General features: G+C 39.1%; 2 protein-coding genes across 2 annotated transcripts; one reads left to right on the forward strand and one right to left on the reverse strand.

Annotated features, from left to right (window-relative positions):
* Positions 1-562: 562 nt before the first annotated feature.
* lmf2a (lipase maturation factor 2a) lies at positions 563-11408 on the forward strand. The gene is made up of 14 exons (XM_058645420.1): positions 563-780; positions 3426-3679; positions 3993-4021; positions 4389-4582; positions 4786-4964; positions 5373-5511; positions 5736-5864; positions 7464-7569; positions 7662-7758; positions 7877-8059; positions 9018-9186; positions 9277-9388; positions 10404-10512; positions 10619-11408. The coding sequence occupies exons 1-14, from the start codon at positions 687-689 to the stop codon at positions 10940-10942; spliced, it is 2118 nt and encodes a 705-aa protein (XP_058501403.1). The 5' UTR covers positions 563-686; the 3' UTR covers positions 10943-11408.
* Positions 11409-11453: 45 nt separating this feature from the next.
* Positions 11454-19222, reverse strand: miox (myo-inositol oxygenase). Its single transcript, XM_058645421.1, has 10 exons — positions 18677-19222; positions 18515-18595; positions 18276-18356; positions 15043-15205; positions 14233-14300; positions 13424-13533; positions 13092-13159; positions 12884-12933; positions 12300-12412; positions 11454-12213 (listed from the first exon to the last, which is right to left on the reverse strand). The coding sequence occupies exons 1-10, from the start codon at positions 18692-18694 to the stop codon at positions 12105-12107; spliced, it is 861 nt and encodes a 286-aa protein (XP_058501404.1). The 5' UTR covers positions 18695-19222; the 3' UTR covers positions 11454-12104.
* Between the last annotated feature and the right edge of the window lie 4165 nt (positions 19223-23387).

Raw genomic sequence — 23387 nt, forward strand, 5'->3', positions numbered from 1 at the left:
CAGGCACAATTTTTAATACCTTTTCAAATAAAATGATTGAATATGCTTACTTTTTATCACAAAGGTCAAAGTTTGACGGTATTTTGACAAAACCCATACTATATTACTGAAAAGAGACAATATTTTACGTTAAACAGGGATTAAAATGCCAAAAATTCAAATATTGAGGTGGTGAAATAATGCTGACTCATTTTAATTACTCTGAAAACGTAGTAATAATCATAATTTCAGTAATATACTTTGTATTCATTTTGTTGGTGATAATGTACTTTTACATTTCAGATTAGATTAGATAATCCAGTATTGCAGGGGAAAAAGCACTTTTTTACAGCAGCAAGGTCAGGTCAAAATGACCAAATCAAAGTTAAAAGATCGAATTTAAAAATCCAAATTCGAAAAAAATTGTATAAACCGTACAATAAGACACAAACAGCAATATAATAGTATATGGGAACACATATTAAAACAATTATATTGATCAAATAAATTGTGTTTTATCAGATGCGTCGTGAATGCAGCACAACGGGCATCACAAACTGCAGCGACATCGTGAGGCTGAACGGGTGAACTTGCTACCTTTTTTTTCAACTACGTGTCCGTCCGCTCCGGTGCGCCCTGCTTCCCGTCGCTGCTGCCGTAGGACAGCGGCTGTTCAGATTCAGGTCCTCGGCCGAGACAGCTCAGACATGGGGGAGATAACACTGCCGCGGCGCATGTTCCTCTGGTGCATGGCGCTCATTTACCTCTCTGCCTTCGTTTCCCTTTACGTGCAAATACCAGGTGAGACACACACACACACACATAATATATGCGCTACGGTGACATTTGGCTACCTAACTTACTGCTGCTCCCTGTGTGTGTGTGTGTGTGTGAGTGATGATAGCTTGTTAGCTACGAACTTGGCGCCCAGTCTTCATGATGTTCCTCCGCCTCTCGCGCTCTGCAGAACCTACTGGAAGTTTCTCTACAAGCTAACATATGTGTATATATATATTTATGTACTGTACATATATATGTATAAATATATATATACATTTTCAGTTTTAACAAAATCATTTTTTTTTCTTCAAACCGTGTCACAGATATAAATGCTGGATGTTTCCACTGAATGGACTGTGAGAGGGGAATGAGAGTATGTGATTTTCACATTGTTTATAGTAGTTTACGGAAACTAGATCATATTTATCTATGGAACATGGATGGGACAATATATTATATTATCGTGCATCGCGATAAAAAGCTGTGACGGTGAGTTAAATGTCCTTTATTGTTATAATATTAGATGTAAATCTTTTGAGTGACTTTCTCCAAATGCCACTAGTGGGAGCCTGTATCCAGGACTTCATGAAGATTTTTTATAGCATTTATGAGTATCACGGTCTGCAACGATTTGGGTGATGATGAATCTGTTTCAGTGTTGTTGTTGTTTTAATGATTAAAATAAGTTCTTTATATTTGACATTTTATGGTTTCTGTGCTCCTTCAAACTGAATAACTGGTTTGTGGACAAAACAAGACTTTTGACATCATCGTTATTTTAAAGTTTGGGAAACAGATGAACATTTTTCAACGTTGTCTGACATTTTATGGACCAAATGATTCATTGAGAAAATCATTGTAGACCATAATCTTCAGTTGCAGCCATTGTTAGCAACTTGTTTTTGTTTATTACAATCCTTAAAAATAATTTAGGTAACTAATTAAATAGTTGATCTGTTCCCTTGTCTGTATTTGTGCACATAAAAAACGAAAAACTGCCCATATGTTTATGCATAAAATTTTTTTAACTGTGTGTTTATAATAATCTTAGTAATAGTGTAAAATGACGTAATTTAAGTCATAGTATTTGTGACAGAATATTTGTTGTTCCATGACTACTATTTATTTATTTATTTATTTATTTCGGTCATGACATTTAGATCACTCATCACATAACAGTGCAGTTCACACAATATACATAACCGAAAGGGAAAGCGGGAGAAGCAAAGCTTAACTAGTCCCGCCCCCATTATCATCATATATTTCATTTCCTCTTTTTTTTTTTTTTTATGACATTTTGACAAAGAAAACATGTTTCAGCATCTGGTAGCACTCAGAGATATAGTCTAGCTCTAGACAGTCAACTCAGACTCCATGTGTGTCTGTACATGTGTCCATGATGTTCCGTCGCACCGTTTCCCACAGTGTCTACAGATTTCTGTCCCTGACCTTTGTCATACTTTCCTTCTGTGTCATTCTTTATCGATTAATAGTCATCTCTACATACTTCTTTTTAAATACACTCAGTTTTGCTGATTTTTTCATCTCCTCATCCAGATTGTTCCACTGTCTGACCCCCGTGACCGATACAGTAAAGGATTTTAATGTAGTTCTTACCCTTCTCTGCCTAAACCTCATGTTCCCTCTTAGATTGTGTCCCTCTCCTCTGTTCAGGAATAATGTCTGTAGATTGTGAGGGAGGTTTTTGTTGGCAACCCTATAAATCATCTCTACTGTGCGGTATTTTATTAAGTCATAGAATTTAAGTATTTTTGATTTGGTAAATAGTTGATTTGTATGTTCTCTGTAACTGTCATAATGTAGGATTCTCAAGGCTCTTTTTTGGAGTATAAACAGGGGATAAGTATTGGTTTTGTAAGTGTGTCCCCAGACCTCTGCGCCGTATTGCAGGTGTGGAGAGACTAGTGCGCAGTACAACAAGTACAGTGCCTTCTGGTTTAATAGTTTTTGTGCCCTCCAAAGTATGGACACACTCCTGGCCAGCTTGCCTTTTAAATATATATAATATATACTATAAAAATGTACACATGTTCCTACACAAAACAGGAAAAGCTTAATTGAAATGGAAACAAATAGTTAACTGTTATAATTAGTTCCTCATTTCACTGTCAGTCTCTCTAATCATGTGTTATTCTGCTTTCCTTTGTCATGTATCATCATAAACCTATGTATTATAGTTGTATATTAACACTGTAAACCTTGTAAGCTTTTATTATTATCGTAAACAATTGTATTGTGAAGACCTTTGCAGGAATTTCATCTGGACCTGTTAAGTTTTGGCACTATGACACTTTCTTTAATGTTTCATAGAATTAATCTTTGATTAAAAACAAAAAATTGCTAAAAAAAAAAAAAGTGTTAATCACGTAACAGCTTGACAGGCTTCAAACTTGGCAGGTGACTGACTGAGGCACCAGTGTGTGCAGCAATGACTTTATAAGATAAGAGATCAGAGATATTGGTAAAAAAGTAAACATTGAATGGGTAATGCACTATTCAGTAATAAACGTAAATGTTACAGCAAATACATGCATTTCTTGACACCTGGAGAAGTGCTGCCTTGAAGCATTGAAGTTGCACATTTTTCTGCATGAGTCTTGAATGTTGGTCCTTTCACATGTTTACAAGTTTGTGTTGATTTGCAGGTCTCTATGGTAACGAGGGACTGTTGCCGGCTCGTCGGCAGCTGCGGTACAGCGGTAAGCCCCTGATGGAACAGCTACTGTCCTCTCCCACTCTGCTGTGGCTCGGGCCTCGGCTCGGCCTGGACACACACACCGCCATGGAGCTGCTGTGCCTCATAGGAGCAGCACTGAGCCTCGCTGCTACACTGGTGGAGGCTCTGCGAGGCAGCGTGGTGTTCTTCTGCCTCTGGGCCTTATACCTGTCCATGTACCAGGTAGACTTGTATCTTTTTTTTCTCCTTCTACTTCTTGTGGCTTCTCTCTTTAGGGCTCGCCACAGCAGATCATCTGCCTCCATCTTGTCCTCTCCCTTGTGTCCTCTTCTGTTACACTAACTGTCCTCATGTCCTCCTTCACAACATCTGTGAACCTTCTCTGTGGTCTTCCTCGTTTCCTCCTGCCTGGCAGCTCCATCTTCAACATCCTTTGTCCAATTTAGTCACTGTCCCTCCTGTGCACATGACCAAAGATGGTGCCACTGTCTGAAATGTCCAGCTTATACTCATTGTACATATTTGTCTCTTTCAGGTGGGCCAGGTCTTTCTCTACTTCCAGTGGTGAGTGTTATGCTAATATAATGAAGAACTAACTGACAGTAGCGTTACTTAGACCCTGTTCAGACGTGGTATTAACATCCACCCTGAGTGAGTGATCCGTTCACATGAAGCACAAGTCTGAACGCAGCAAATGTCTCCTAAAAGCTTTCTCACATCTAATCTCAAAACAAACCACATTCCTGAGCAGCAGGAATGTAATTTGTCCTGAGGAGGGATTACAGACTGACCCACTGCAGTTCTACAGTTTTTACATTTATCAGAGCACATACATTAATTTATCTTTTGTCACCACCACAAATAAATACTGATCAACATTTTATTATAGATAGTTTTAAATATTCTGTTTTTTCTTGTTCTTTTATAACAGGGACAACCTGCTGCTAGAGACAGGCTTCCTCTGTATCCTTGTTGCTCCTCTGTCACTAATCCGAGGGTCACGAGGGGTCAGAGAGCACGATGGCATGACCTTCTGGTTGATCCGCTGGCTGCTCTTCAGGCTGATGTTTGCCTCTGGTGTGGTGAAGCTCACATCACGCTGTCCCACGTGGTGGGGCCTCACAGGTACACACATACCTGACCCCCCCCCAAAAGCTCCATGGGGGAGTCACAACACTGTTTTAATTTTAAGAATGTGGTATTGAGCCATCTCTAATGTGTACAGTGGTGAAAAATAGATGGGAACCACTACTCTATTGTGTTTAAGAATGTAAAACACCAGAAGCTGAACTTAATCTCTTACGACATCTCATTAACTCTTCTTACAGCTTTGACGTACCACTATGAGACTCAGTGCATTCCCACTCCTCCGGCCTGGTTTGCTCACCAGTTGCCAGTGTGGTGGCAGAAGCTCAGTGTGGTGGCAACCTTCGTCATTGAGATTGCTGTACCTTTTTTGTTCTTCAGTCCTCTACGCAGACTCCGAATTGGCTCCTTTTATTTGCAGGTGGGTAAGGCTGGCCAATGTGGCCTATAAAAAATATCTGTTTAGGCTATATCCAGATACACGAGATATATGTGGATATAAAGCTGCACACAGGTTGTTTCTCTGGACTCTCCTTTTGAGATGTTAGTGACAATACGCTGTGAATACACTCTAAAATAAAATATCTACTGTTTATGATCTGTTATAATCAATTAAAGTGATTATGAATATGGTCAAATTCTGCTATAACACAAATAATTAGGCTTAAAATGAAAGAAGTGTTATTGATTGAGTTTCTCTAATTCAATCAAATGTGTTGATTCCATCCATCAATATATGTAATGTTAAAAGTTTTTGTCGTGTCTGCGATGACAAGCTTGTGCTTAGTATAACCATATTTACTCCTCTTAAATTGTCTTGTTTGTGTAGATGCTGCTCCAAGTGCTGATCGTCTTGTCTGGAAACTACAACTTCTTCAACTTGCTGACAATGATCCTCTGTCTGTCTCTGCTGGACGATCAGCACGTTCACTTCTGGCTACGCAAGGCAGACAGGAGCCCCAACAGTGGTAGGATAAACATGTGGGATAATGTATTTATGTTTGTGTCCATTATTAGTCCATTTATAAGCTTAAATTATCATATTAAAAAAAGGTTTTTGCAGTTTTAACTGATGTGTGTATGTGTGCTATTGATTGCTGCATAAAAAGCGGCTGTTTGGACCTGATCTTTTTGTATTTTGTATTTAACAGAGTATCACACATGCTTGTTTTTCTGTTTGTGCTCTGACCAGAGTCCAGGGTGTGGTCATGGCTGTGTTACCTTGTGGAGCTGGCTGTCTGGTCTTTGATTATCTTTGGATCAGTTCTATGCTTTGACCTGCAGCTGGATCAAACAAAGAGTGGCATCTCATCCAGGACAGGTGTGTGTGTGTGTGTACACATTAGAGGCGTTGCGATACCCCATTATTACCTCTGCCAAGGAGGTCATGTTTTTGGCTTTGTCTGTCTGTCTGTGTGCTGTATAAGTAGCATTAGAAAAGGACAGACACATTTTCTCATGTTCCATGGAGAGGAAATGATCATATTTTGGTGGTGATCCTTTTTTCCAAAAAGTGAGTGTATTGACACTGTGGGCGGCTTAGACACATCTTTGCACATAATATATCGTGTCAATAATTTATTTTTGGAATCCAACATATTAGGTATTGTTGCTAGTTGCATATCTATAAATGCAAAGAACATCTGTCTGTCTGTTCATCATATAACTGTCCAACTGTGCGCTTGACAGACTTCAAACTTGGCAGGTGACTTAATAAGGACAACAGTGTGCACGGTGTTGACCTTGATGTTGTTTGGATGATAAATGCAAGAGATATTGATAGAAATGTGACACTATATTGCTAAAATAGTCGTTTCCGCCCCCTCTCAGCCAGCTGCCACACACACAGCGCAGCACCATTTATCTGTTGATGGGATTCTAACATTGAAATAATTAAATGTTGAGGAAAAACAGTTTCTGTATCAATAGACGTATTTATCTCACACAACTTAACAGTTTTAGTTAAAACTGTTGAAGTTAAAGTTTTAAAAAATCAGCTTTATTCTACAGTTTTCGCATCGACATACAAATCCAGGTCTTCACGGCACTACGTTCACTAATCATGCTTGAGCAGTAAGACGTAGACGGTACAACCAGCACCAACTCCGTACTGGGAGTTGCTTCTTAGGGATGTCCACGGAGCAGGAGGCGACACCACCTTGTGGCGCTATTTAGTATTGCAGTGACAACACATCTAGACTGTGATTGTTAGTCTTGAAGAATTTATCTGTTAACCTGTTCCATTTATTTTAACAGAAAGTACATGACTGAAAAATTGGTTATATTTCAATGTTAGAATTTATATTAAAGAAAAGATAGAAAATAAATCTCTGGAGCATCCCTAAAAATCACCTTCAAACTTTCTTCCTTGGTTCATAAAATTGAATTCAAATCCGTCCATCACAAGCAGAAGAACACAGACGATGTATGTGTATCTGTGTATCCAGTATATGCTATACAGTATTATTAGTTATATAAGAAAAGTGTGCTATTAATAATTATTCTGATCACCTGATCTGTCAATGAGATTATCATATGTTTGCAAAGCCCTAATTTGAATAAAGTAAAGTTAAAGATTATATTATGATTTACAGATGGGCATAAGAATTTGATCAGGTCCAATGACTATTCATAATATATCAAAAAAACAAACATTTAGTTCGTGGATTTCATGTGTTGCAGAAGTGATGAAATTCAAAAGGATCCTTGAATGCATCTCGTTAGCTCAACACACTATGAAACCTGCATTATTTGATTTCATGCACTGGAATTTATAATATACCACAAATAATACCATTGAATATTTGAATAGAATTTTTGCTAGAAATGCCTATCCCTGTCATTATTATTATTCAAACTCTGCATTTTTTAAGTTGTGATCATTTTTCAGCTTATTGTTTACATTGTTTGGTCCTTGCAGCATTCACATACCACCAGTTTAACCAGTTTCTGAAGACTGTTACTATCCCATGTATCTGGATTGGGGTTCTCTCTCTGACCTGGGAGATGGTCAAAGCCATGTTCAGGTAGGACTCTCATCAGTGCAGAGCAGCACACTTAATGACGTAGTGTGTTGTCATGAAGACTTTCAGTATGATGTGACTTTTTTTTTTTGTAGGTGTGCTTGTGTGTGTGGTTTCCTGAAGAGGTTTTGTGGAACACTTCAGTGGACCGTGTTTGCTGCCGCTACTGTTGCCATGTTCACCGTCAGTCTGGTTGGTGCTGTTGCAAAATTAGCAGCTCAGTTACTAGCAACTTCACATTATGTTGAACCTCATATCAAGTCAGTGGGATAACTCTGTAATGTGGAATGTGGAACTTTTTCTGTTTCAGGTGCCGTTCACCTACATCGAGTATGACTCCAACGCCAGGTTGTGGTCAGGAGTGCGTCGTGCTAATGAGGTTGTTAATCGTTTCCAGCTGGTCAACTCATACGGCCTCTTCAGACGGATGACGGGCGTTGGGGGACGACCAGAGGTCGTCATCGAGGGAAGCAACGATGGAATCACATGGACGGTGAGTGAAAATACATACAACACTAAGTTGTTGTGGATCCTGAAGGTTTAAAGGTCTAGATTCAGGACTTGTCTGCCATTCATCCCTCCATTTTTTCCAAACATATCAGAAACATTGTTGTAGTCAATGACCAGGATGAGATGTCAGCTGATGTGGTTCCCATGGACACAAATGCTTTAACATGGTTCATGTCTTGGGTTTATGTGGATGGATCTGTTATTGTTTGCATTGTAAGCTTCCACTGGGCTTCCACAAGGGAGACAGCAATCAGTGGTGGAGTGAGTCATCTTTCAACTAGAAGATTGTGGGTTCGATCCCTGGCTCTGCTAGTCTACATGTCGATGGGCAAGACACTTAACCCCCACACTGCTCCTGACAGCTGTGCCGGCAGTGTGTGAATGGTTCGGTTCGGTTCATATCACCGTTTTTGATTTTATGCAATCATGCAAAAACTGAAAGACTGGAGCAGCTTGATTAGACACGTCATTGTCCGTCCATCTATCTTCCACCACTTTATCCTCCACATGAGGCCCTCCTCTTGTGTGTTCTCTCGCCATTTGTACAACTGACCCTACTGCACGTAGTTGTGCTGTGTGTGTGAGTGAGTGAGTGAGTGAGTGGTCATCAAGACTAGAAAAGTGCTTTATAAATACAGATGTATGTATATGAACCAGTATGGCTGGTTTGTCCATTCAGGCTGCTGTAGAAACATGGCTAAAGTACATGTAAAAGTCTTGTTCTAAGGCTACAAAAAACAAAATAATTACGGTTATTATATTATATTATATTCAGTGGAGCATTAAGCTGGTTCTAAATATGCTTCTGAATGATCACACTGATAATTACGTACGGGAAAAGATATTTCTATTTTCAAAATCTGTACAATAAATACAGTTTTTCATAATAAATAATAAAGCACAATAATAAATAATATATTGTGGTTTTTTTTGGCTTTTAGGAGATTGAGTTCATGTATAAACCAGGGAACCTGAGTGCACCTCCCCCTGTGCTGACGCCTCACCAGCCCAGGTTGGACTGGCAGATGTGGTTCGCTGCCCTCGGGCCTCACACAGAGTCTCCATGGTTCACCAGCCTGGTGTACAGACTGCTGCAGGGAAAGCAAGATGGTACGCTCCCCCAGAAGCATGTCACACCCTCTCAAAGTCTGAGTTGCAGTAAGAAGTGAATCTCTGAAAGCTCTGTCCTGTGTTGTACAGTGATAGAGTTGATCCAGACAGATGTGTCGCAGTATCCTTTCCACCAGCAGCCTCCTGCCTACATACGAGCTCACCGCTACAGATACTGGTTCACTCGACCACAGGCTGACGGGTCAGTTCTCTCTTTATCCCACACTTCACTGAACACACGTGCTGTGCTATTACTGCCATATTATTCACAGGTACTAGCATGATTTTACTGTCACCATCAGGTAAACATGTTTTTTAAGTTCCCTTCATTTTTGTGTGCAGTCACATCCTGAAAACATACAAATCTTTATGTAGACTGTACTTGGTTTGTTTAGGTAGGTAGCAGTGTTGGACATATTACTTAAAAAAGTAAGTTACTGCATGGTAAATGTAACTAGTTATCAGGGAAAGTAACTACAACGCATGAAACTCTAAATTCAACCATATGTTCAATTATTTACAGTAGAACTGAATATTAAGTATGTTTAATGAATGAAATGGACACTTAATAGAATCAATTATTAACAGAAGACATTGCACACTAATCTACACCATTTTAATGTTATGTGAGACAAATGTAATACATTGTTGTTTACTTATTACTATGTTTATTATTATATTAATAACAACAACATTAATAATAACAATGAAGCAAATCAGATGTACTTCCAGTTGGTAAACACTGGTTTTAAACATTTGTTTTCCACTTTATAGTGAGCGATCATTAATTAACGGTAATAATTGTTAATAAAGGCTTAGTTGTAGTTAAGTAATGCTCATTAAGGGAAGGCATGTTTTACATTTTACATTAAGGGAGCATGAATAAAGGCAAATTATGCTTGAGTAATGCTTAGCGGAGAAGTAATGATTATTTAGTGATATTATATATGAATGAAGAGTCACTAAAGGGAAAAAAACTGAAACCTTTAACTGAAGTAAAGCTTAATGTAATTTTAACTGTCAGTTAACAGTTATTACTGACATTAACAGGAGCTTTATAGACCCTTGAATAATATATGGATTCATAACTACATTAAAACGAATTACATCAATAAATGGTTTGTTAAAACATTAACTGTTAGTAAATGCTTAGAACAATTAATGTACTCTTATTGTTTAGTGTTTAGCAAATAACTGTGATTGATCTTTGTTGGCAGTTCTTATCCTCAGCGCTGGTGGAGGAGGGTCTATGATGAGGAATTCTATCCCACAGTGCACCTGGGAAACACAGTCCTGGAGAGCATGCTCAGCCACTACGGCCTCAAAGTAAATACATGTTTAAAATCATCACTTGACTCTTGATTGTACTTCATCAGAAACAGGACAAAAGAGATGTCTGTGTACTTGAATATTGATCTTTATTCATCTACAGGACAAAGCGCCTCCACGTACGTCCAACACAGCCGTTGCCCAGGTGGTGAGGTGGCTGCGCTCTCAGGTCAGAGGTGTTCCTGCCCACTCGCTCATCTGGACACTCATTGGCTGCAGCGCCACCTTCTGTCTCATCCGGGGACTGTTGAAGAGGAACGCGGGGACGACGCTGGAGCATCACACAGAAAAGTCAGATGAACCGCAGGCAGTGGAGGAGGAAGAGGAGAAGAAGAGGAAGAGAGAGGACAGTGAAGATGAAGTGGAGGAGGCTGAAGAAGACGAGCAGGATTCTGCTTGTGACGATGAAAAGGAAGATGATGAATGAGAAGAGAACTTTTGATGATGTAGGTTAATGGCTTTTTTTCATCACCACCTGCCTTTAAAATTGTTTTCCTGTTTCACAATTTACCAAATACTGAATATGTCCAACTTCCTGCACTACAATGTTTTTACTGTATTTCTGTTTTCCACACCAGAAACCAACCCACCACCTAATCTCCAAGCTGAATTCAATAATTAATCTCATTGGGTGTTTATATTTTATTTAAATCCTCTATTGTTGTTTCAAACTCTTTATATCTGCAAATTAGTTCATATTGAATCACAATAGAGAAAAATATATAATATAAGATGGTGGAGGGTTTGTTTTGTTTATGTTGCCACTGTGTATGTGTGTGTGTTTGTGTATGTTTGTGTGTGCGCGTCATCCTGTGGAAATAATGCTGCACTTTTTATTTCTAGTCACCAGCTTTTCTTTTGTCTTTCACAGTATTAGAAATTACACAAAATACTCTTTGTAATAATTTTTTTGTACAAAGATGAAATAATAAAAAAAATCCTTTTCTATAAAATTTTATTTGAAAATGAGTCATAATTATCAGTGACATATAACAATATCAGTAATATCAGTACAAAATCCATCTATGTAGTTTTAAATTTGATAGTAAATTAGTGAGCTCTTACATTTTTCTGGGTGTTTTATGGCCTTTAGCAAGGTTTGACAAAATAATATGGAATATAAAGATCTATAAATGCCTATATTCACATGTCTCAAGGTGTCCTGTGAGCCCTTTTACAGGCGTGTTTTTTATTGTTGTGGTCTATGGGAAAATTGCTTTTTGGGCAGCATGAGTACTTTTTGTTGCAGTACCACGAGTGACCACTGGAAGAAATTAGCTGCAAACGTAGGGGGGCGGTGCTCTATCCAGTTCTTGTAATACATCCATGGTTTGGATTAGAGGAGCAGCTTTAGGATGCATTCAAGAAACCTTGTAATTGTCATCACTTCTGCAAACACACTAACTAAAGGGCGTGACCTTGTGATAATCAATGCGCCATGTATTCACCAGGTCATCATTGGAGTAGAAAGATTTGCTTTTATGAATGCAATCATTGATAAATGTGTCGACTATTTATATACATTGTATCATTTTAAAATATTAAGAATAGCCACAGTAACTGGTGGACTCATGACCGTCCCTTTGTCGTCACCACTTCAGTGTTCCTGGACAGTACTTGTCGATCAGAGACTGGTAGTAGGGCTTCAGCTTCTCGACGTCGGGGAGTTCAGTGGTTTTTGTGTACAGGTCAAATTTGCTGCAGAGAGAATCAAAACAGTCCAGCTTCAGTTCAAAAAGGGTGAAGTGGACAGTGTGAAATTGAAAAAGAGGACAGTAACTCACTTGAATTCTTGGACCCAGGGCAGCATCTGCAGGTCTCTGTCGTCGCACAGGTGCATGTAGTCTCCGTGGGAGTGCCATGGGTAGAACGAGTGGAAGCGGATCATGTTCATGCCCTGAGGAAAAAGATGGAATTGGATGAGCGGGTGAAGAAAGTGGATTTTCTGTTCAACTTTGACTGATCTGTTCTGCTTAGTCAAAACCTAAGGAGAACTTCTAACAGCTCATATATCTGCGTAGATTCATTCATCCAGGTCATAGATCTCCTAATGTCTTTGAATCTGCTGCAAAAGTAGTAGATTCATTGAAGAGGTTTCACCTCTAATTCAAGAGGCTTCTTCACTTCTGACAGTTGGTGATAAAACCCAGGAGTTTAACCTGTGAGGGAACTCCAGTGTGTCTGAAAGTGTAACTATATAAACCAGTGTATGTGGGTAATAATCTAGTAATGTTATTTTCTGATCCAGGGACAAATCTCATCATATGCTGTGATAAAAATCAGCATATGATGATCAGCAAACACCAGCTACTGCATTTGCTTTTGCGACAAATCATTCAATCATGACTTAACATGATAACTCACTCACCTCTTGTGGGATGGAGCAGTTGTTGAACTTCAGGACTCTGTAGAGATACTCTGCAGACAACACAAGTTCAAAGTTCAAAGTTCAAGTTCATGAGACAAACAGACGTTTTGATTGGAACGCAGCTTATTTTACAGGTTGTGGTCTGTGTGTGTGTGTGTGTGTGTGTGTGTGTGTGTGTGTGTGTCTGTCAGAACATGATGTTTCATACCATCATGGCCCCAGGACATGAGGACTTTGTCGAGCCCACAGTTTGGTTCATACATCCCATATTCAGTGCTGATGAGAGACAAAAGAAAAAAAATAACCTGTTATCACATTAATCAACATGCGTGAAACAGCACAGACAGCAGAGCAGAGTCATTCCCACACAAGGCTCAGTCACACAGATTCATAAAAGCTGCTGGATTATTGTTTTATTCATCAAAACGTAAAGTAAATCTCCTGTTTTGTCATTTTGACAATCCTGGTTAATAAGAGTTAATAAGAGGGTTTTTACTTGTTTAAATGTTCACACAAATGACACAACACAAGGATACTCACTTGTAGTTGGTGTTTTTGTCGTCTGGGTTATCGAGGAAGGTGTTGTCTCTGAACACAACTGACTTTTGATACTGGCATCCCACGGGGAAGGTGTCGCCCACTACAGCCCACTGCACACACACACACACACACACACACACACAAAGCTTGAATAAGATTATCTTTTGGCATACGACAGCCACTGTAGTTCAGGAAAGGGAGGAGTTATAGGAAGAATTCTGTGCCACTTTGCACCAGAATGTAATTCTTTATATGTGAATGTGAATCACTCAGTTTGAAATAGAATGTACTGCTTTGAAAGTGTTCTCATGCTTTTGTGCCATACATCCAGGTCCTGAGAGTAATGCAAAACCAAACAGATGCTGATGGATGGGTTTGAAAGGAAGGTAGAGCCAAGGTTCTCAAACTGTGGCATGTGTACCACCAGTGGCACGTGAGCTTCATGTGGTGGAGAAAATGACACAAAAAACAAAATAATATTAATAAATGAAATAATAAGAATTAGAGTGGCCTTATCTCTCGCTCCATATTTGGCTCATTTCACTACAGCGGTGTGTGAAAAGTCTGTAGCTGACTTTACCCGACCTATTTACACCGCTGTATTTTAACGTTGGTTAGAACCACTGAAGTGGAGGACATAATTAGACATGTGGAGGTTGTTCAGAGACAGAGGCAGAAGAAGAAGGAGAAGGAGAAGAAGAAGAAGCTAGTAATGCAACATTACAGATGTCTGTTGTTGTAAAACAACAAAGAAAACGAAAAAGGCACCACAATGAAGCTGGTCAGTCCGGTTTGAATGTGTCTCTTACCTGTGGCTCTTCCCAAAGACCCAACATCTTCCCAACATCATGAATCAGACCCACCAACTGGAACCAGTCTGTGGAGGATATTTCGGTTTAGGAGTTCAAACACCTGGGGTCAAACATCCAACGCACAAGAGAGGTGAAGAAGAGAGTGGAGGCAGGGCGGAGTGGGTGGAGACGAGTGTCAGGGCTGATGTGGGACACAAGGACGGCAGCAAAGGTGAAAGGGAAGGTCTACAAGACGGTAGTGAGACCTGCTATGATGTAAAGCTTGGAGACAGTGGAACGGTCTGAAAGACAGCAGGAGGAGGAGCTGGAGATGCTGAGATGTTCATCCAGGATGTGACCAGGATGGACTGGATTAGAAATGAGCATATTTGAGGGTCAGCTCAGGGTGAACAGTTTGGCGATAAAGTAAGAGATGGTTTGGTCACATGGTCACGAGGCGAGATAGTGATTATATTGTTAAAGATGGAGCTGCTGGGCAGGAGGAAAAGAAGAAGACCACAGAGAAGATTCATGGATGTTGTGAAGGACGACATGAGGACAGTTAGTGTAACAGAAGAGGACACAAGGCAGAGGACAAGATGGCGGCAGATTTTGTCCTAAAGGGAGAAGCTGAAAGAAGAAGATTTTTAGATTTTTACAAAAACACAAAATGATTGACATCATAAAGGATAAATTACGTGAGCTAAAAAAACTGATCAGTCATTAAGAAAATTATGTTTTTGTAGCACCATATGTTTTTCTGTCAAAGAAGAAGAAGAAGAAGCACATATTTATACTTAAACGTTGTCTCTCTCTCTTTAATGTTACCTTTGTCTGGGTGAGCTTGGCGGATGCCCTCAGCCGTCTGGAAGGCGTGGTAAGAGTTAGGAAAGTCCACGTCAGGGTCAGATTCATCCACCAGCAGGTTCAGAGCCAAGATGGCGTCCATCATCCCCATCTGGGTGTGGTTGAAGGCTGTCCACTGAGAAAGCTACAAGGAGGCAAGAGGAAGTTTACCATGAAAGTGAAGCTTCTGGGTATGAACCTGGAAATGAAGGAATCAGCTTTAGACTCACGGCAATAGATTTTTCAACAAAGTGAAATAAGTTTATTTTTCAAATTTAAGGAAAAAAACATCTAACGTTGCCTTAATAAGATCTTGCACCTTGCTTGTAACAAGCTACAATGGTTTATATGAAATGTTTAAATTAATGTGTTAAATCTATTACAGATCGGTGTGTGTGCAAATATAAGAAATTCTAAGGTAGAAATAGTCAAAGTTGACTTAATCAAGTAAAGGAAGAGTAATTTTAAGTCAATTACATGACAGAATTTCTTTAATTTAAATGTACTAACTCTTAAATTTTGGCCTGTTTTTCTTTGTTTTAAGGCTCGTCACAGTCTGACAGTGGCTGCAGATTAACAAGCTAGTTTCAAGTATTCTAGCCAAGATTATTTTTTCTTAGAACAATAACATTTTAATCAGTTTAAGAATATTTGGGCTGTTTTTACAGTGTAAAACCAAAAATGTCCTGCTTCATCCAGTGGCGTCATTAGGCCTATTTTAGGCTAAAGCCCCCCTAAAAAATTTTTTTTACAAAAAAGTGCTGACAAATTCAATATAATGTGGCGAGAATTTGAGTTTAGATAAATAATCATATAACCAGTTAAATGTGATCATAAATCTTAGTTTCCCTTATGGAAGCGGTAGAGAGTCAGAGTCAGTGCGTCGTTATCGAGTCCATTCCACTTGTTCATATAGAGCACGCCCAAATCACTGAAATCCAGTCCACGTTTTCCCTGCAACCTAGCTTGCACTCGGTACCTGGGTACCTGCAGTGTGTGTACCGGGAGCGGAGCACACAGAACCGACTAGAGCAGCATTAGGAGAAGAACGTGAACAAGAATGGACATACGACATTTTTTCAAGAGAGTAAGTATCACTGCTGATAGTAACAATAAGTTAGCTGCAGCCCCCCAGCTAACAGCAGAAAGTCCCACGTAATTGCCAAATGCTCCCTGTTTGACAAATAAAAACCTGGCTTACACACTCTGTAGCCGAAAGCCCCCTGTACAGGAGGCAGCGTGAGATGCGTGCTGTATATCTCTGTGCACGTCTTACCTTTATTGTTTGCGGTCAAAAGTTACATTTCAGCTCCAAAAGAACTCTGCTACTTACAGTAGCTAGCTAGTTAGTCCGAAATGCAATGTGAAGGTCCTGGTTGTTTATAGAGTTAGGTGTGCACTCTTCATATTATCTTTGGGGTGACTTCCTTCTGGAGCATCAGCTCAAGCATCAGATGCACACCGTGAAACAGCTCATTCACGTATGATTATGTGGATAATAATAATAATAATGATAATACGGTAGTAATAATAATAATCACTCCACCACCCCTATTGACCTGAAGGAGTCAGGGCAGAGGAGCAGAGAGAGTGAGAGGGGAGAAACCTCTACTGGAAAGGTGAGTCTAAAGGATTTCACAGGATAGAGTCATTTGTGATGCAGACAGTCCTGGAATTTTATGGAACTCAATATGAATATGAAATATGAAACATTTCAGTCCAAGTGCACCATACAAGACTTATTTAACTTGAGCTTTTATTTAGGAGAGTAATGATTGGAAAGTGGAGATAGCCAAGAGAGTGATGTATAAGCCAAATTAGCCTGGCCCAAATATTTTCAAGAGTACCTTAATATAACTGTCATTTATGTAATTAAGTTACATTTTTTCAGGGCTTAAAATTACAACCATTTTAGTCACATATGTGCCCAAAATATATTCTGTGTGACTTCAAAATATTTGGGAGTAAACAATTATTGTGTTGTGAGTGAAAGTCATGGCATTACCCTCTTTGTTGATCAGTTATTAATTCAAATCATTGTGTTAAATGTATCTTGAAGGGTCAGGCAGAAGGAGATGCGGAGGGAGAAAAAGATCAACAGGCAAGGTCAAGGCAGAGAGAGCAAGGGGATCCAGACATGGATCAAGAGGCATTTGCACAGTAAAGTATCTCTGTTAAATCTGTCCAAAACGTGCCATTTCTCAGTTTTTGTTAGCTGTTTGTGAAATTAAACGTTCGCTCACATTCTGTGCATCTCCTGGGGGCTAAGCCCCCCCTGTCCTTAAAACCTAGTGACGCCCCTGGCTTCATCAAATTCACTCTCACTTCAGTCTGCTGCTCTGTGCGGCTGCAGGTGCATCAGTCGGCCACCAGGTGTCCTTCTTACACACTTTGTTAGACTTTGCAATGAAAATGAACCAAAAAGAATAAATCAGCTGATCTCAGTTTAGCCCTGGTCAGGTGTGTGATATTAGTGTGACTGTAAATGTATTATTTTAAGTTGACATTTATTAAAAGTTTCTGTAAAGTGAAACATTTGTTTTCCTTTGGTGAAACTTAATTTATGTATAATAACACTATATATATATATACTGTATATATGTATATATATCTATTTAGTGCTATTATACATAAATTAAGTTTCACTAAATGTAATGTATTATAAGTGTAAAACATGTTGTAAATCTTAGTATCTGTGTGGTTGTTGAAGGGTCAAAGGGAACAATAATAAAGGTTAACAATGGTTAATAAATGCTTAATGATAGTTAAATAAAACTTTTTCAGCTCTCTCATGAATAGTTTACAGTTATTATTTATTAATTATTAACCCTTATGATGTATATCTGTATATATTCTGGAAACTGTCTATAATGTATATTCTATTTTAACTGTTTATCGTCTTATTATCTTTCTATATTGTACTTTCTTGGAAATGTATGTTTATTATCTTTGTCTTCACTGTCTTTGCTGCTGTGTGTTAATGTAAATTTCCCCACTAATAATCTTATCTTAATCTTATGATTGTTATGATGATTATAATGATTGAAAGGATCACATGGTCTGCTCGAGTCTAGAAAAGGTAAATAAAAGGTCAGGGTTGATCTTTAAAAAAGAGTCTGACTGATATTTCAAACTTGTTGTGTTCTTCTTGACTGATTGTTGATGTCAAACATCTAACGTTTCTCTGTGGTTTGAGTTTGTTTGGTTTTTCTCACCTTTTGCTTCACAAAGTCCACAGTTTGGTTGGTGTGCATCAGCTTATACGTCCTGAAGACGCGGTCAAATAGGCTCCCAGTCTGAAACACAGAGATCGATCACTCTTTGTTTCCTGTCACTTTTGACTATAACTGACCACCAGTGCCTGGATCAGCTGACTGTGCATAAATATAATACTTAATAAAGAGCAGGGTTAGGTTAGTTAACTCAGTGTTACATGTGCTTAAAGAATTCTTACCTCAAAGTTTCTGTAGTCTTCTTTCTTCTTGGCTTCGTCCTTCTCTAAGTTGGGACGATATGTCAGAGAAGGGTCTGGACCCTGCACGTGAAACAACAGTGCCATCATTAGTTCAATACATGTTTAAAATGATATTTCAAAGAAAGTAAAGCGTCTACATACAACGTGAATGACCCTCATGGTTGTCAGCTGAAATCTTTGCTTGTTGACGTGTTGTTTGTCCTCTGGAGCTCAGTGTCTGTCCCTCTCTCTTCATATATACTTGTTCTGTAGTACTAACTCATGTCCAGTCACTTTTTAACCAAACCTCACCTAACTGGGTACAACCTGTGTGTGTGTGTGTGTGTGCGTGTGCGTGTGTGGTGTGTGTGTGTGTTCCTGTCAGACGCTGCTTTTGTGGACACATTCAGTTTACAGCCGGTCAACTTGGGGAAGGCTTATTTAGTTTAGCAACAATATCTGTGTGTGTGTCCTCTACTGTGTGTGTGTGTGATTTTCTCAATCATCAGCATTTTATCTGTTTTTACTGATGCAGAATGACTCAGTAGTTTTTGTGTCACTGTGTAGTTAGTGCCTGCTGCTGCAAGGCATACTAGTGAGAACCTAGAGTTCTCACTAGTATGCCTTGTTTTAAGTATGTCGTCCAAAAAGTGACAAAAATGTCATAGTTTAGTATGTCGTCCAAAATGTGACAAAAATGTCATAGTTTAGTATGTCGTCCAAAATGTGACAAAAATGTCATAGTTTAGTATGTCGTCCAAAATGTGACAAAAATGTCATCGTTTAGTATGTCGTCCAAAATTTGACAAAAATGTCATAGTTTAGTATGTCGTCCAAAATGTGACAAAATGTCATAGTTTAGTATGTCGTCCAAAATGTGACAAAAATGTCATAGTTTAGTATGTCGTCCAAAATGTGACAAAATGTCATAGTTTAGTATGTCGTCCAAAATGTGACAAAACTGTCATAGTTTAGTATGTCGTCCAAAATGTGACAAAAATGTCACAGTTTAGTATGTCGTCCAAAATGTGACAAAAATGTCACAGTTTAGTATGTCGTCCAAAATGTGACAAAAATTTCACAGTTTAGTACGTCGTCCAAAATGTGACAAAAATGTCACAGTTTAGTACGTCGTCCAAAATGTGACAAATATGTCACAGTTTAGTACGTCGTCCAAAATGTGACAAAATGTCATAGTTTAGTACGTCGTCCAAAATGTGACAAAAATGTCACAGTTTAGTATGTCGTCCAAAATGTGACAAAATTTCACAGTTTAGTACGTCGTCCAAAATGTGACAAAAATGTCACAGTTTAGTACGTCGTCCAAAATGTGACAAAAATGTCACAGTTTAGTACGTCGTCCAAAATGTGACAAAATTTCACAGTTTAGTACGTCGTCCAAAATGTGACAAAAATTTCACAGTTTAGTACGTCGTCCAAAATGTGACAAAAATGTCACAGTTTAGTACGTCGTCCAAAATGTGACAAAAATGTCACAGTTTAGTACGTCGTCCAAAATGTGACAAAAATGTCACAGTTTAGTACGTCGTCCAAAATGTGACAAAAATGTCACAGTTTAGTATGTCGTCCAAAATGTATCCATCTATCTATCTATCTATCTATCTATCTGGGGGTGGAGTGGCTCAGTGGTTAAGACCAGTACCCTGTTTGTGGAAGACATCATTTTCGCAAGTTTGACTCCACCCCTGGCTGACTGTACTTAATTCCATTGTAAGTCGCTTTGGATAAAAGTGTCTGCTCCATGACATGTAATGATATATCTATCTATCATTTGTGCTTTTCACACCACACCATGTTGCTGGACTGGTGTATTATTTAGAATAATAATAACAAGGCATTAGTTTGACGTGCAGCTGTGCCGACAGAGGTCAGGGCTGGGACACACACACACACGCACACACAATATTTGAATGGACTCTGCATTATATTACTGTTGTTTGTCCGTCTGTCCCCATGAATGTGTTGTTTAACAGCAAGAGCGATATTATATGTGCGATGAATCGTCAGATACACTCTCAAACTAAGCATTTCTTAAACTCCCTCATCTTTCTTTTTGTCTTATTTTAAAAATCTTGGATTCATTTCACCTTGACTTAAACCTATTTTCTGTTTAAATTATTCATTAAATGACTCCTTTTTAAAACCTTTAATCTTTTTAATGTTTGAATCTCCCACTTTTTAACAGTTTGTTAATGATTGTAATTGTTACCACTGTGTTGTTTTCTTACATGTCTTTCTCTCTGTTGTTCCGTTGTGAATGAGTGTGAGGTCAGGTGGAGCAGAGGTCACCTGAGGTCACTGACCTTTGAGGTAAGTTGTGTTTGTGATGTGGGGTTATATCAATAAAACTGACTTGACCGGACTTGACAGTGTCCTGTGGTAACCGCAGTCAGTTTATTGAACTGTGAGCATATTCATGGCTGTTTTGATGCATTTAGGGGATGGCAAGACACACACACACGCACACACACGCACACACACACACACACACACACGCACGCAGGGATATGTCATGTCATGGTGAACTTGACAAATGTGGCATGGTTTGGAGTTTCCTGATCACCTGTCCTTTCGTCTGTAGTCTCATTGGTCTGCAGATCATTCTCTCCCCTGTTAGACAACCCCAGGTCCAGGAACAGTTTTGTTCTTTTTATTCATATAAGCTTAGATTCGCTACACTTTACCATTAGTTTTTAAATAAAAAAAGATTAGACAGTTAAATTAAGTATTTTTGTGCTACCAAGTAATATAATTCTGTTCAGTAAGGCCTCCATCACTGTCATATGTAAAAAAAATAAGCGCACCATTTCCAGACACAGTGACATCTGGTGGATTCTTTTTAGTATAACATGCCTCAATCATGAGGTAGAGATGGCTCAGTAAGGTTGAGTTTAGTTAGGCACTCAAATGAGCTAAAGTTAAAGATAAGACCTGGTTTTAGGGTTAGGTTTAGAATTGGGTTTAGGTTAAGGTTAGGGTAAGGGGTTAGGAAATGTGTGATGTCAATGATGTGTCCTCACTAAGATATGAAATATCTTGTGTGTGTGTTACTCATGTTGTGTACACAATCACATTATGGAGACTTGTCTGGCTTTTGGGGACAAACATCAACTCTCCATAATGTAAATGATTTCATTTTAATGTGAAGGACATGCTGTATGGATGAGGTGTGTGTGTGTGTGCGTGCGTGCGAGCCATCATTATCACTAACACAGTTTAAAGAATGTCTCACTCATAAACCACGTGAGCGTCCACATTAAAAAGTCCGACCTCAGACCGTGACATTTGACTGGTGTTTTATTTCCCAGATGGTGCGACTGTAAAAACAGAGTTAGACCAGAATATCACTTCCAGGCAGTTTAGAGAAGGACACTTGACACATGAAGATGTAGAGACGTGGAATATTTACAGCACATTCATTTTAAGTTAAATAACACATTAAAATTCAAGTCATAATGATGATTATAAAGACGTATAAAGTGCTTTCATGCGTTTCTATAAGAATATCTACGATAACAAGAGTTATGCTGACGTGGCACACACACAGACAAAAGCACCAGCCTACATTAATGAAGCAGTAAATAAACAATTAAGGCTCAAAAATTATGAAAATCAAAATATTGTTTAAAAAAAAGCACTCTGTGGTCGAGTTTGTAGAGTTGTCCGCTCTCTGGTTCACATTTTAAGCTGGTGAAGACATTCGATGTGTTAAGACGTGTGCAGACAGATCATGGATTAGTGTGAGTGGTTTATTTTGACTGACTGTGTGCACTGTGGGGAACACAGGGGTGAAGGGTTAACTGGGTTTGACTGGTAGTTTATTCCTGGTTTCCATTCACACTGAAGCAAAGCTACTTGTTTGCAGAGGGAGCAAATGGATTAGCTCAGATCAGAAGGATCAGAAGTGATGACGACAGCAGACATTAGTTGCACACTTTGACCGAGGCTTCTCTGACATCACACTTTTCCTCCGACACACTTAGTGTCTAAAAATATTGTGTACATGCCTTGGACTACAATGTCCCAGCAAACAAGTGTGTGGTAACGGCTTAAATCAATCTCCTGTTTGCTTTGAACAACCCTGAAGTGATGCATACAAAGAATCCACTTCATTATCACTCACTTTTCCATAATACAGGTCTAGCACCACACGACTCCACTCGACTGGGTTTGGTATCAGACACGTCGTTTTCCATTACTGGGCTCATCATAGCACGGCTGCGCGAAACTGCTGTGATGTTGTTTTATACGCGACACAAACGCAAACTAACGACAGGCAAAGCAGTTCTTTTAGGTGTACTGAATCATTAGAATCATTAAAAAGATTTGTTCAGTCCTGTATGACCGGAGCACAGACTCGGTCTGACACAGTCACTGAACTGAAATATGGCTGAAAAATGGAAAAGAACGAGTAGAGTCGAGTCGAGCCGAGTCGTGCTAGAACTGTGTAATGAAAAAGTGCCATTATAAAGTCATACTAGGATTCTACCCATTTGAATCATTGGTAGGATCCATAAAGTTGACTCATCACAGTAAGCATTCCCTCATGGGTTCAATTCCCAGCTCCGCTAATCTACAAGCCGATGTGTCCTTAACACTTAGCCCCACGTTGCTCCTGACAAGTGTGATGGGTATGAAAAATGTAATGTGCTGCACATAGATACATAAATACACTGTGTGAGTGAATGGGTGAATGGCGAAACTCTAGTGTTAAGCAGCTTTACACGACTAGAGAATCCACAATATAAACACAGACCATTTACCATTTGTTAGCAGAGTTGCATTCCTATCAATAATGTGTTGTCATGGTAGTTTTTTTGGCCTCCGAGCAAATGAGCAAACTGAATTTATT

This window comes from Solea solea, chromosome 12 (genome assembly GCF_958295425.1).
Source record: "Solea solea chromosome 12, fSolSol10.1, whole genome shotgun sequence".
Classification (NCBI taxonomy): Eukaryota; Metazoa; Chordata; class Actinopteri; order Pleuronectiformes; family Soleidae; genus Solea; species Solea solea.

Excerpts from the sequence above, each read along its gene's own strand:
- miox (XM_058645421.1), bottom strand. Across the intron at positions 18,357-18,514 it reads AAGACTACAGAAACTTTGAG|ACTGGGAGCCTATTTGACCG; the intron begins GTAAGAATTCTT and ends TCTGTGTTTCAG. Across the intron at positions 12,214-12,299 it reads CCCTGGGTCCAAGAATTCAA|CAAATTTGACCTGTACACAA; the intron begins GTGAGTTACTGT and ends TTCTCTCTGCAG.
- lmf2a (XM_058645420.1), top strand. The coding sequence starts at position 687 with ATGGGGGAGATAACACTGCCGCGGCGCATGTTCCTCTGGTGCATGGCG. Across the intron at positions 3,680-3,992 it reads TATACCTGTCCATGTACCAG|GTGGGCCAGGTCTTTCTCTA; the intron begins GTAGACTTGTAT and ends TGTCTCTTTCAG. Across the intron at positions 4,022-4,388 it reads GTCTTTCTCTACTTCCAGTG|GGACAACCTGCTGCTAGAGA; the intron begins GTGAGTGTTATG and ends CTTTTATAACAG.